The sequence below is a fragment of the Eumetopias jubatus genome, unplaced genomic scaffold (assembly GCF_037043125.1).
Source record: "Eumetopias jubatus isolate StellerSeaLion01/CBP00866 unplaced genomic scaffold, mEumJub1_p1.0 scaffold_3, whole genome shotgun sequence".
NCBI lineage: Eukaryota > Metazoa > Chordata > Mammalia > Carnivora > Otariidae > Eumetopias > Eumetopias jubatus.
This window is the reverse complement of record NW_028274809.1, coordinates 71,741,517-71,756,893: the sequence shown is the minus strand read 5'-3', so window position 1 is coordinate 71,756,893 and position 15,377 is coordinate 71,741,517. Positions and strand designations below refer to the sequence as shown.

The 15,377-nt window shown below is 35.5% G+C and overlaps 1 protein-coding gene across 21 annotated transcripts in view; it reads right to left on the bottom strand.

The window, feature by feature from the left end:
• The window catches only part of BAZ2B (bromodomain adjacent to zinc finger domain 2B), a 381,759-nt gene that overhangs the window by 109,721 nt on the left and 256,661 nt on the right, over window positions 1-15,377 (bottom strand). For 18 of the 21 annotated variants that reach the window (XM_088021659.1, XM_088021666.1, XM_088021670.1 and 15 more), the window contains one exon: window positions 3,820-4,008. The exons of the other annotated variants lie outside the window; for them this stretch is intronic. In XM_088021659.1, coding sequence (XP_087877785.1) covers window positions 3,820-4,008 — 189 coding nt within the window. The remainder of the gene's footprint in view (window positions 1-3,819; window positions 4,009-15,377) is intronic. 21 annotated transcript variants of the gene reach the window in all.

The window sequence follows — 15,377 nt, the reverse complement described above, 5'->3', positions numbered from 1 at the left end:
CCTACTATAAACCAGTATACCTCAAGTGTGTTTATGAAAGAAGATATTCTATACTTAAATAAAAACATAAAGATAGCAAAAGCAGTGAGTTTTTTTTTGTCTCAGAAATGAAAACTATTCAGAGATTTCCAAAACAAATCATTAAAATATAAAAGGTTTATAACATTCCTCCCCATAAAGTTAATAAGGAAAGCTTGGGTTTTTTTATATTTTCTCTCATAAATTACAGATAACAATGACTGTTTTATCAATGTAAAATGAATCATGGTAGAAAATCATCACATGCAATTTAGATGTTCAAACAGTGTCTCTTAGTTAAAACTTTTAGAAAAGGAGAGAAGCCAAATTTTATAGAACAGTTTTCAAAAAGGGTGATTAAGAAGAGATTTGAAAATAATCCAAAAGAAAGTCTTGTATTGCCCCATTTAAAATCTCAGAAATAATCTTTCTACTTGGCTAACCTGCCAGATCACCAAATCAGTTATGACCTTTCAGGTTAATCTTCCAAGAGATATGCTATATTTTTCACTGATTGTAACCACCACGAGGATATTAGAGAAAAGAAACCCAATAATATAGTACAGGAAAAATTCAATATTGTCAGTTTACTGTATTGTATGATCTTTAAATCTTTTCTAGGAATATCTCTTCATTAAAAATAGGATGTAATGCAATGTGCACCTTCATTATCTAATGGCAAAATCTGTTTTCTTTAAAAAGTGAAATGTTCATGGTAGCTGCTATTCTAAAAGGTCTAAAAACAGTATAAGCAAAAAACTGCAAAAGCTATTCTTCTGCACTGCAGGAAGTCATTGCTAGTGAAATGACACAAATGCATATTTAGCAGTGCCTGAATGATGGGAACTGAACCAAGAATAACTATACAAAAGCATTAATCATTTATCCACTGTTTAGATGAAAGAAGTGTATTTTGGTGGGAAGAAAAACTGTGTATTTTGGACTTGTATCAGCACAGTTGGAATCTATTATTATTTATAGGTTTGAAACCTAGGTTCCAAATAGCTAATAAAAAGGGACTGAGGTTTCCTAAAGATATTTATATTATTTAATATAGACTCTATAATTAAAGTGTTATGGCTGAATGTATAGACTTCATAAACAACCCCCAAATCAGTAAGGTAATCAAAGTATAATAAGATTCAAATATTTTAGATATAACCTCAGAAAAAAAAATAACCATAACACTGTACTTTAGAACGTCACTATAAATAACTACACGATGGGGATTAGAAAAAAAAAGTTGGAAAATGTGTATGTTATAAACAGGCTGACACCACAGGTAAAAAAAAACAACAAGTAAATAAAATCAATAAAATAAAAATATGAAAATGGTAGAGCTTCTGACTATAAACTTTATAAATGTCTAATATTTCATAAGAAATAATATAATTTTTGTTAAATGACAAGCTTATTTATCTTCCAAGTTTAAGAAAAGAGAAAACAAATTTAGTCACTCACAAAATAGTTTGTTGATAAAACAAAATATACAAAATAAGGTTTACTTAAACCTGCATATGATGAGTTTCTAAATGTATTCAAAGGAGGTAACAGCATATTGGCAACATTAGTCATATTCAACTGAAAGAGTCTAATATTTCAGATGATACTGAGCCTAGAAGATCTAGCAGAATTTTTAAATCTTTCATGCTTGATAGAGCCAGATGCTTCACAGAAATTCATGGTAATATAATATAAAAATATAATGACCAAAAATTATGAAAAATTTTAAAGAAATTACTGTGAAATACTATTTCAATATAAAATGGAAATAATATACTAATATCCATTAAATAATTTTGCATCTGTTGGTTTAATCATCTGAAATGCAGAAAAGTACATAAAATTTTAAAGTAAGTTATTCTTTATTTAATATTTCTAGTAATTTCTTCCTTGTGTGTCTTCATTTATTTTTTAGGTGATTTCAAAAATTTGGCAATTCGATTTCCCTTGTGAATAAAGGCAATTATAGAGAATTTAAATTTAAATTATTATACCCAATCTACAACTTAAACAAATGAGTCATCTAGATCTAGGCATAGTGTCCATTTGGCGAAAAAAAGTATGCTTATAAAGACATACTTTCACCGCTAAAGACTGTCTTGTAATTGTCTGTTTATCCATCTCCTAAAAACTGTAAACAACACATACTATGTCAAGGTGTTCCTCAGTGCACAGAGCATAGTAGATGCTCAGAGAACTTTGTACAATAAATGAATGAGTGAATAATTCAGATAGGCTCTTAGAGAAGTTATTAACTTTCTTTTTATATAGTGGAAGTATCAACATTATTGAAGTCCAGATAAGTAACTCTTTACACTTGTTAACTAACATTCCAGTACAGATAGTATTTGATTTTAATAATGTAGCAATTATATTGTGGTTTGGAAAAGCTCAAAAGCAATGGTATAATAAACTACGACAAAATGATAAAAAAATTTTAAGACATCAGTAACTATATTACTACTATCTATTTTGATTTTTAATCAGAAATCCTATATTTCAGCAAATGTCTATTGGATTGCTCACCGTGCTAAGCGATCATGTTAGAAACTGGCCAAAACAGATTCCTTTTAGTATTTTTTTTTAAGACTTAGTTTAAGACTTTATTTTAACTTTCTAGTCATAGTACCTATCCCCACCAGCTCCTCTCTCCCAGACAGCTGAATTAAAAAAATATGACTAAAGAAACAGTGCTTGAAATATACATCTAACCATCTTTCCATTCTGTATATAGTTAAAATGAGATACTTGTTTCCTTTTGAAGAAGCACTTGACAGTTTACTACCCATTAAAGTGGGCAAGAGGAAATAATGATAATTACTAATTATGTACTTATTATGTATGCTAAACATTGCAATCAGTACTGATATGGCTTATCTCCTTCAATCTTCACAAGGGCCCTAAGAGGCAGGTACCATTATTTATCCTCACTTTTCAGATGATAAAAGTGAGGCAGAGTGGTCAGATTACTTGTTCATGATCACATAGCTAAAATGTAACATAGCCAGATTTAAATTCAGGTCTATTTGTCTATAGAATTTTGCTAATTTTTAAACTATTTTATGTAACACCAAACCATGCATCCCTTACTAAAATTTATTATAGTAAAATCAATCACTGGAAACACATGAAAGTTTAGACTTTCAAAATAATATAGCAAGAAAAATTATAGCATGCTTGTCCAATTTAAGCTTTAATTGGTGCTTTCCTGAGCTCCCGAATTTTTCATAACTTGTAGAATTGGGGATAATTCTGGTCTTGCTGTAATGCAAGCAGTGCAAATCTATACTTATTCTGATCAAATACGGAAAAATATAGAAATTTAAAAGCCAAGTTCATTTTCCTTGGAAAGTGCAGAGAAGTGAGAACTCAAAATAAAAGTACAGAGATATTCATTAAGAACTGGAATTTATTTTCTACTGTAAGTTAAATAATTTTTTAAAAATCAAATAAAGCTGAAAAAATGAATCAATATGTACTATACTCACAATATGTACACTTTCCTGCATGTTATATTTCAATAAAAAGCATGAGAAAAACTTGGCCTGATTATTCACTTTTGTGGCAGATGCCCCTTTCTCTAGCTGAACACTTGAATACAATTGTGCTGCCATCTAGCACACATAGTGTGGGGGTTCTTTTGCACGTGATAAATAGGATTGCGTCAATTCTTGTACAAGAGTTTTAATATACCAGGCATTAGACTATTCTTTTTGTTCAATTTAATAAACAAGTTACTGCTTGAACATTTTCAAGCTTTCCTCCTTTCCTTGAACACTGTTTGTAACAGATGTTTACCTGGAAAAGATGCTAGTTGGGGATGTGCGGCTAAGGCTGTGGGTGTACCAAGTGTCCCCAAACCACCAAATTCTGAATGCCCTGAGCTGGCTGAATGTAGACCAAAGACTGGGTGGCTGACCATTGGGAAGGCACTCGACACTGTGGACAGGTTAAACGGCTGATCCCCAGCTGCTCTGAATAAATGTCCTGGGAGGGAAAAAAACACACTTAAAGTTGTACTATAAAAACAGATGAGATTTATCTGATTTCAGTGTTCATAATTAAAATTTATCATAATTTCTTATCAATTAAATTTTTATTTTACATTTTTCCTTTTTCTATTTCTGCTCTCCAAACCCTACAGAGTATTTCTAGAAATATGAAAGTACTCTAAATATAACAAAAATAAGTGGTATAACCTTATTTACTTTGAATTTGAGATTTGAAAATAATGTTTGAGGTACATAATTGTCACTAATTATAATAGTTTGACCCGCTGACATGAATTGAACTTTCTGTTAATACATGTACATTATTATCAATTTTTTTTACTCATAACAAGGAAAATAAAAGCGTTCTATTAACATAAGGTTGAAAACCAATGAAGTTAGTTCAGAATTTGTCACCAAGCCATTACTCAAATTATCACACACTCTGGGCAAAGCATTCCCCGTTCCAAGTGCCAGAAGTGAAGCTATGGTCTCCAATAGCTCTAAGGTGAGGAGAGTTCATACCAAAAAGGGATATATTCTAGTCTAATAAAGCAATACAAAAGATAGCATAAAGATTTAATGAACAAAGTTACTAAGATATTTCTAAATGCATCCAAGGGTGGTTATCAATATAAAAGTCATTTTTAACTTTGTGATGGAAGGATCACATTCAATTCAAATGTGTGACTTTTCAATCTCCATTCTAAAGAGAATCCAGTTCTAAGTGTCATAAACTCCAGGTTGAAATGTTATACAACTAAAAACACAACTTATTTTTAATACTTTGTAAGAGATTTGACAGAAAATTTGTTAATACTTGGAAATCCTCCTTTTACTTCCAGGAAATAATTAAGTCTCCCTAGCCTGATACTATGAAAATAGAGTATCAACCCCCCCACTCCAGGCTATTTTAAGAATTTGTTGTGTGAAAGGTATTATGCTCTATGTTAAAATAAGGATAGGTCTTCTTTATTATCTTCTGTTTGTATCATATCTAACTGTGCACTGCAATTTAATTACTTTTAACATAATACATTTGAGAAATGTAAAAATAAAAGCTAAAAATAGGTATACTTTTTGTTATCATTTTTCAGTTATCAAGGAGATCTCTGCTCTGGTTTTTTATTCCCTGAGAGCCAAGAGGAATCATCAAAAAGGTTAGAGTGTACCCTCAGAGACTAATATAAACCCTATATTATTTACTGAAATAACATTACATTTTTTTATTGAGGTAGTAAAGATTTAAATAAATTACACCAAGTATATCTTATATCAACTTATAAGGTAAAAACTTCTGATTGAGGGTCAAGGTCCCATTATAACAATACAATAGCTGGGTCTCACAGGGAAGATGCTCAAAGTGTCTTTGCAAGGAAGGCCCACAAAGAAAGTGTAAAGGAGCACAAGGGAGTCAGCCAATCTTTGTTTCTGTTCATCACAGCCTAAACGGAAAATTTTTGAATTCAGTTCTTTTGTATTATCAGAGTTTTAGATTACATTAGCACTGAAGTTGAGTCAAAAAAAATAGGGCATGCTACTAGAAAAGGTCATTCAAACATCATTAAGACTAGCAACAGGCCACCAGAAAGACTGTTTTTTTTTTTTTGCAAATTCTCAAAAAGCCAGCTAGTTTCTCTAAAAAAAAAATGAACCTGTAACATTAAGAACCAGTATTTATATATTTATTTTCACACATAAAATACCTGGTTCTCACCCATCAATTCAACTTCATGAATCAGATGTCCTTAATCAAATGTTTCATTTATAAAACATACTATGATCAGTTACTTTTCCTTTTATATCAGTTTTCTGGATAAGCAAGTTGAAGTGAACATTCCAGTCTGAGGATTTTAGAATAATTTTTCATTTATATTTTACAAAATAATAATTCTTAAATTATATTTGTCAACTCTATGTAACAGTTATTTAATATGAAAAAAATCTGTGGGGTAAACTCAAAACTATACAAATATAAAAATTCAGAACAGATTAAAATTATAAAGGGTCAGAAGCTGATAGAAATACTTCTATAATAGCTAATGAATTGGTAAGTAAGCATTCTTAGATGCATAGTTAAAACATCAATTTTATTTTTGTGAAGAAGTAAATGAGCTAAACCTGGGAGTCTCATGAACAGAAAACATGAACAATATCTAAACGGAGTTGTCACTCTTGCAGCAGTAATTAAGAACCAATCATATACAATTTGATAGCAAAAAAGTTTTGTAACTCTAAAAAGAGTGATATCTAGAAGGAAGTGAGTCTAGAATTTCAACAAAATATGAGCTTTACTCACCACAGATTCAAATGGAAAAAAAAAAAGTATAGTCCTGTACAGAGTTACATTGTGTCTGGCAACATTACAAAGAAGCTTTCTTATTCTATTTTCTTATTCCTCCTTGTAAAATTCTTGGTGAAGGTAATTAAAACATAGTAAAACACCTAAGTGACAACAGAATCTGTAGGGTTTATTCCCTGTTGGTCTATTCGCTTCTGTCTTTAGTAAAAAAGACTAGGACCACATTATAATGATTATAGTGATACCACGCATTATCAAAATAACACATTAGAGACTTTCTCTGCTATACACGGATATAATTGTAAAGAGAAGGGAAATAATTCCATAACACATTTCATATTTTTCACTATATTTTGCCCTTTAGCAAGAACCTAGAAGTCAATGATATAAAAATTACAGCTTTCTCATTAAAAAGCTCTTAACACTATAATTTTAATATTGTTTTTCTACCACCTTAAAAAAAACACAGATACTAATTCCACATAAAAAAATCTTCCAGAATTACTCTGTTCTTTATTCAAAAGTTGCTGTAATTCAGGCATTTCATGAACATACCTATTAAGTGTCAGGTGCTATGTTTGGAACGTGGCATACAAGGATGAATGCGACAATCCCTGACCTCAAGAAACTCATGGTTGAACATAATTTAAATAGTACTGAACTAGTTTTTACACCACAATGTATAAAACAAGTCATTTAATATTTCAAAATTATTTAAACTGGTACTGTTGTATGTAGGAGTCAATAATAGATCCCAAATACCTAAAACAGTGTCTCAAAGTAGATATACAATAAATATCTGTTGAACAAATGAATTCACCATCCATAAGAGCAGAAGAGGCACATCCATGGGACTGATCCAAAGACCTTCAATTAGAACAGAAGCTGTTTTGAATCTTCATTTAAACTTGCAAGTATACTTCCTAGCATCCTTTTGCCTTACTTCACCAACCCCTGGTGATTTTTTTTTTTTTAATTACCACTTTGCCTTTCTTCCTCCTTGATTCCATTTAAGTCACATGTTGGATTTGATCACTCAAAATTCTACCACCTCCAAGCTCTTCAACTCTTAAGTCACACCCTAACCACAATTTCCCCATTTCCATTTCCTTATTTCTTAGCATGACCTCTAGTCACCTCCAGTCTTCTACCAGTCCCCTGACCCTCTCTATTCGTCCTTCTCAATTTCATCAATTCTCCTGCGTTAACCCTGAAAGAAAAGTGTCACCTTTATGTCTACGCCCTCTCCACTTCTCAGAATCTTTAATATTTGTGCCAAACCTCAAACCTCAAGTTACTGATGTTTTCTTAATTACCAGGTCCCACTAATCTTTACTTGTCTTATTTTTCACCTCTCTGTATAAATCTGACATTGCTGAGTGCCTCTTCCTTATTAAAACCTACATTCAGCAAGATGGCGGGGTGTAGGAGACCTGGATTTCGTCTGGTCCCAGGAATTCAGCTGGATAGGGATCAAACCATTCTGAACACCTATGAACTCAACAGGAGATCGAAGAATAGCAGCAACTGTCTGAACAGAAAAGTGACCACTTTCTGGAAGGTAGGACATGCGGAGAAGTGAATCTGAAGCGATATTTGGGAGGATAGAAGGTGGGGGAGGGGGCCTCCATCCGCCACTTCTGGAAAGTGATAGAGCAGCGGAGCACAAAATTGGAACTTTTAGAGGTCGGCTCCACTGAAGGACGTTGCTCCAGTGGCGAAGTGCGGGGTGGGGGAGGGTGGGGGGGTGGAACCCTTGCTGGGACAGTGTGGTCTCAGGACCCTCAGGGTCACAGAAAGACCGGGGGTCCCTGAGTGAGGCAGAGCTCCCAGGTATGGGAGCAGGGAAGCTGGCTGCAGAGACAGAGCCAAGGCGCAGGCTCTTAGCTGGGGGTTGCCATAAACCATGATCCTTGACACAGTTGGGCCACTGTTCTTCCAGCAGGGACCCAACAAGCGGCAGATCCGGGGCAACTCCCCTTCCTCCCCTGGGAGGAGCAGCGCGGGAGCGCACCACAGGGATCTGCTGGGTTTGGAGACTCCACGTGGGGTCGGGTGCCAGAGATAGAAACGCTCGGTCATAGGCCGGGTGAGCATGGAGTGCACCGGAGACTGGGGAGATGGGAGTGACTGACTGCTTTTCTCTGGGGGCTCACTGAGGAGTGGGACCCCGAGTTCTCGGTGCCTTCAGGGCGGAGATTGGGGGCTGCCATTTTCACTCTCGTTCTCCAAAGCTGTACAGAAAGCTTGCAGGGAACCAAAGTTCCTGAGAGCAAACCCGAGCAGATGACTTAGCCTGGACCTGGCAAGGGCGAGGCAATTCCGACTCCAGCAAAGACATTTGGGAACCGCGGCAAAAGGCCCCTCCCCCAGAAGATCAGCAAGAACAGCCAGCCAAGACCAAGTTTACCGATCAATGAGAACGGGAGAACTCAAGTGCTAGGGGAATACTGCACATAGAATTCATGGCTTTTTTACCATGATTCTTTAGTCTTTCAAAGTTAATTTTTTTAACTGTCTTTTCTTTAATTTTTTTAAGTTTTTCTTTTTCCGTTTATCAACCATCTTATCAATCCCTTCTTTAAAAAAATCTTTATTTTTCATTTTTAGTCATATTCTATCCCTTCATAGTAGTTACCCTTATTTTTGATATATATATATGTATATATATATATATACACATATATATATGTTGTTCTCTCTTTAAAATATTGAGATATAGTTTCTTCTAACACATGAAAATATACCCTAAATCTATAGGGTATGGCTTTGTTCTAGTCTCCTGCCTGATCACATTCTCTCCCTTTTTTTTTTAATCCTCTTCTCTCTTTTTTCAATCAACTTCTTATCTTATTAATTCCTTTTATAAAATCTTTTATAATTTTCATCTTTACAGTCATATTCCATCCCTTCATCGTATTAACCTTTATTTTTGTGTATATATAAGTTTTTCTTTCTCTAAAATTTTCGGAGGCACTTTCTTCTAACAGACCAAAATACGCCCAAAATCTAGTGTGTGGCAATGATCTAATGCACCATCCTGATCATATTTGATCATATTCTGTTTTTTTGTTTGTTTGTTTGTTTTTATCCTTTTCTTCTTTTTTCTTTTTTCTTTCTTACCCTTTCTTTTCCCCTGGTTTCAGGTCTTTTCTGACTTGTTTAGGGTATATTTTCTGGGGATGTTGTTACCCTGTTAGCATTTTGTTCTCTCATTCATCTATTCTCTTCCGGACAAAATGACAAGACGGAAAAAGTCACCTCAACAAAAAGAACAAGAGGCAGTACTGACTGCCAGGGACCTGATCAATACAGACATTAGTAAGATGTCAGAACTAGAGTTCAGAATGATGATTTTAAAGATACTAGCTGAGCTTGAAAAAAACATGGAAGTTATTAGAAAAACCCTTTCTGGAGAAATAAAAGAACTAAAATCTAACCAAGTCGAAATCAAAAAGGCTATTAATGAGGTGCAATCAAAAATGGAGGCTCTAACTGCTAGGATAAATGAGGCAGAAGAGAGAATTAGTGATATAGAAGACCAAATGATGGAAAATAAAGAGGCTGACAAAAAGAGAGATAACTACTGGAGTACAAGGGCAGAATGAGAGATAAGCGATACCATAAGACGAAACAACATTAGAATAATTGGGATCCCAGAAGAAGAAGAAAGAGAGAGAGGGGCAGAAGGTATATTGGAGCAAATTATAGCAGAAAACATCCCTAATTTGGGGAAGGAAACAGGCATCAAAATCCAGGAGGCACAGAGAACCCCTCTCAAAATCAATAAAAATAGATCAACACCCCAAAATCTAATAGTAAAACTTACGAGTCTCAGAGACAAAGAGAAAATCCTGAAAGCAGCTTGGGACAAGAGATCTGTAACCTACAATGGTAGAAACATTAGATTGGCAAGATACCTATCCACAGAGACCTGCCAGGCCAGAAAGGACTGGCATGATATATTCAGAGCACCAAATGAGAAAAATATGCAGCCAAGAATACTATATCCAGCTAGGCTGTCACTGAAAATAGAAAGAGAGATAAAAAAGCTTCTAGGACAAACAAAAACTAAAGGAATTTGCAAACACGAAACCAGCCCTACAAGAAATATTGAAAGGGGTCCTCTAAGCAAAGAGAGAGCCTAAAAGTAACATAGACCAGAAAGGAACAGAGACAATATACAGTTAACAGTCACCTTACAGGCAATACAATGGCACTAAATTCATATCTTTCAATAGATACCCCAAATGTAAATGGGCTAAATGCCCCAATCAAAAGACACACGCTATCAGATTGGATAAAAAAACAAGACCCATCGATATGCTGTCTGCAAGAGATTCATTTTAGAGCCAAAGACAACTCCAGATTGAAAGTGAGGGGCTGGAAAACCATTTACCATGCTAATGGACACCAAAAGAAAGCTGGGGTGGCAATCCTTATTTCAGACAAATTAGATTTTAAACCAAAGACTGTAATAAGAGATGAGGAAGGATGTTATATCATACTTAAAAGGTCTATCTAACAAGAAGATCTAACAATTGTAAATATCTATGCCCCTAACATGGGAGCAGCCAATTATATAAGGCAATTAATAACAAAAGCAAAGAAACACATTGACAACAATACAATAACAGTGGGGGACTTTTTTAACACCCCCTTCACTGAAATGGACAGATCATCTAAGCAAAAGCTCAACAAGGAAATAAAGACTTTAAATGACACACTGGGCCAAATGGACTTCACAGATATATTCAGAACATTCCATCCCAAAGCAACAGAATACACATTCTTCTCTAGTGCCCATGGAACATTCTCCAGAATAGATCACTTCCTAGGTCAAAAGTCAGATCTCAACCAGTACCAAAAGACTGGGATCATTCCCTGCATATTTTCAGACCACAATGCTTTGAAACTAGTACTCGATCACAAGAGGAAAGTCTGAAAGAACTCACATATATGGAGGCTAAAGAGCATCCTACTAAAGAATGAATGGGTCAACCAGGAAATTAAAGAAGAATTAAAAAAATTCATGGAAACAAATGAAAATGAAAATACAACTGTTCAAAATCTTTGGGATACAGCAAAGGCAGTCCTAAGAGGAAAGTATATAGCAATACAAGCCTTTCTCAAGAAACAAGAAAGGTCTCAAATACACAACCTAACCCTACACCTGAAGGAGCTGGAGAGAGAACAGCAAATAAAACCTAAACCCAGCAGGAGAAGAGAAATAATAAAGATCAGAGCAGAAATCAATGAAATAGAAGCCAAAAGAACAGTAAACAGATAAATGGAACTAGGAGCTGGTTCTTTGAAAGAATTAATAAGATTGATAAACCCCTGGCCAGACTTATCAAAAAGAGAACAGAAAGGACCCAAATTAATAAAATCATGAATGAAGGAGGAGAATGAGTCACAAACAATTATAAGAACATATTATGAGCAACTCTATGCCAGCAAATTAGATAATCTGGAAGAAATGGATGCATTCCTAGAGATGTATCAACTACCAAAACTGAACCAGGAAGAAAGAGAAAACCTAAACAGACCTATAACCACTAAGGAAATTGAAGCAGTCATCAAAAATCTCCCAACAAACAAAAGCCCAGGGCCAGATGGCTTCCCAGGGGAATTCTACCAAACATTTAAAGAATTAATACCTATTCTTCTGAAACTATTCCAAAAAATAGAAATGGAAGGATAACTTCCAAACTCATTTTACGAGACCAGCATTACCTTGATCCCCAAACCAAAGACCCCATCAAAAAGGAGAATTACAGACCAATATCCTTGATGAACATGGATGCAAAAATTCTCACCAAAATCCTAGTAGGATCCAATAATACATTCGAAGGATTATTCACCACAACCAAGTGGGATTTATCCCTGGGATGCAAGTTTGGTTCAACATCCACAAATCAATCAATGTGATACAATACATTAATAAAAGAAAGAACAAGAACCATATGATCCTCTCAACAGATGCAGAAAAAGCATTTGACAAAGTGCAGCATCCTTTCTTGATCAAAACTCTTCAGAGTATAGGGATAGAGGGTACATATCTCAATATCATAAAAACCATCTATGAAAAACCCACAGCGAATACCATTCTCAATGGGGAAAAACTGAGAGCTTTCCCCCTAAGGTCAGGAACACGGCAGGGATGTCCACTATCACCACTGCTATTCAACATAGTATTAGAAGTCCTAGCCACAGCAATCAGACAACAAAAAGAAATAAACGGCATCCAAATTGGCAAGAAGTCAAACTCTCATTCTTTGCAGATGATATGATACTTTATGTGGAAAACCCAAAAGACTCCACCCCAAAACTGCTAGAACTCATACAGGAATTCAGTAAAGTGGCAGGATATAAAATCAATGCACAGAAATCAGTGGCCTTCCTATACACCAACAACAAGACAGAAGAAAGAGAAATTAAAGGAGTTGATCCCATTTACAACTGCACCCAAAACCATAAGATACCTAGGAATAAATCTAACCAAAGAGGCAAAGAATCTGTACTCAGAAAAACTATAAAATACTCATGAAAGAAATTGAGGAAGACACAAAGAAATGGAAAAATGTTCCATGCTCATGAATTGGAAGAACAAATTCTGTGAAGATTTCAATGCTGCTTAGAGCAATCTACACATTCAAGGCAATCCCCATCAAAATACCATCCACTTTTTTCAAAGAAATGGAACAAATAATCCTAAAATTTGTATGGAACCAGAAAAGACCCTGAACAGCCAGAGGAATGTTGAAAAAGAAAAGCAAAGCTGGTGGCATCACAATTCGGGACTTCAAGTTCTATTACAAAGCTGTCATCATCAAGACAGTATGGTACTGGCACAAAGACAGACACATAGACCAATGGAACAGAATACAGAGCCCAGAAATGGACCCTCAACTCTATGGTCAACTAATCTTCGACAAAGCAGGAAAGAATGTCCAATGGAAAAAAGAGTCTCTTCAACAAATGGTGTTGGGAAAATTAGCCACATGCAGAATGAAACTGGACCATTTCCTTACACCACACACAAAAATAGACTCAAAATGGTTGAAAGACCTAAATGTGAGACAGGAGTCCATCAAAATCCTACAGGAGAACACAGGCAACAACCTCTTTGACCTCAGCTGCAGCAACTTCTTCCTAGAAACAAGGCAAGGGAAGCAAGGGCAAAAATGAACTATTGGGACTCCATCAAGATAAAAAGCTTTTGCACAGCAATGGAAACAGTCAACAAAACCAAAAGACAACCGACACAATGGGAGAAGATATTTGCAAATGACATATCAGATAAAGGCTAGTATCTAAAATCTATAAAGAACTTATCAAACTCAACACCCAAAGAACAAATGATCCAATCAAGAAATGGGCAGAAGATATGAACAGACATTTTTCCAAAGAAGACATTCAAATGGCCAACAGACACATGAAAAAGTGCTTAACATCACTCGGCATCAGGGAAATCCAAACCAAAACCTCAATGAGATATCACCCCACACAAGTCAGAATGGCTAAAATTAACAAGTCAGGAAACGACAGATGTTGGCGGGGATGTGGAGAAAGGGGAACCCTCCTACACTGTGGTGGGAATGCCAGCTGGTGCAACCACTCTGGAAAAACTGTAGGGAGGTTCTTCAAAAAGTTGAAAATAGAGCTACCCTACGACCCAGCAATTTCACTACTGGGTATTTACCCCAAAGATACAAATGTAGGGATCCGAAGGGGTACGTGCACCCCAATGTTTATAGCAGCAATGCCCACAATAGCCAAACTGTGGAAAGAGCCAAGATATCCACTGACAGATGAATGGATAAAGAAGATGTGGTATATACATACAATGGAATATTATGCAGCCATCAAAAGGAATGAAATCTTGCCATTTGCAACAACGTGGATAGAACTGGGGAGTGTTATGCTGAGCGAAATAAGTCAATCAGAGAAAGACATATATCATATGACCTCACTGATAATGAGGAATTCTTAATCTCAGGAAACAAACTGGGGGTTGCTGGAGTGGTGGGGAGTGGGAGGGATGGGGTGGCTGGGTGATAGACATTGGGGAGGGTATGTGCTATGGTGAGCGCTGTGAATTGTGCAAGACTGTTGAATCACAGATCTGTACCTCAGAAACAATACATTATATGTTAAGAAGAAGAAGAAGAAGAAGAAGAAGAAGAAGAAGAAGAAGAAGAAGAAGAAGAAAGCAGGAGAGGAAGAATGAAGGGGGGGAAATTGGAGGGGGAGATGAACCATGAGAAACGATGGACTCTGAAAAACAAACTGAGGGTCGTAGAGGGGAGGGGGGTTGGGGGGATGGGTTAGCCTGGTGATGGGTATTAAAGAGGGCACGTTCTGCATGGAGCACTGGGTGTTATATGCAAATAATGAATCATGGAACACTACATCAAAAACTAATGATGTAATGTATGCTGATTAACATAATAAAAAAATAAAATAAATAAAACGCACATTCAGGGGAATGGGGGGAGGGGGGCAACACACACACACACACACACACACACACACACACACACACACAAACCCTTGTTCACCCTTAAGCTCCAGGTCTTGAACTGTCTTGATCTTCGTCTCAACTACATCTTTTAATAATATTTCTGGTCTGCTTTATTGGATTTTCTTTTCTAAAAGTAAGCATTCTTTATGATTTTATCCAGCTATATTTATTTCTTTTTGTATGCTTTCTTTCTCAGTTATTTCATGTGCCTCCACTGTTTTTTAACTATCACTTCTATGCAAATAATTGGTAAAGTAGGATTTTAGTTCTTTGAGAACAAAAGCTGAATCACATTTATCTCAGTATCCACAATACCTGTAAAGTGTGAAACACAATTCGTATTTAACAAATGTTGAATTTAACAAATGTTAAATTAACAAGTGTTAAATCCCACTGTTGTATTTTTGGTCACATTATTTCTTCTACTTCACCACTCCCCCATCCCCCGGCCTATGTAACATGCTTTTTTGATTTCTTTTGCCTCATATAATCCTATCTATCCTAACCATCTCAAAAACATACTGCCTAAGAAGTATCT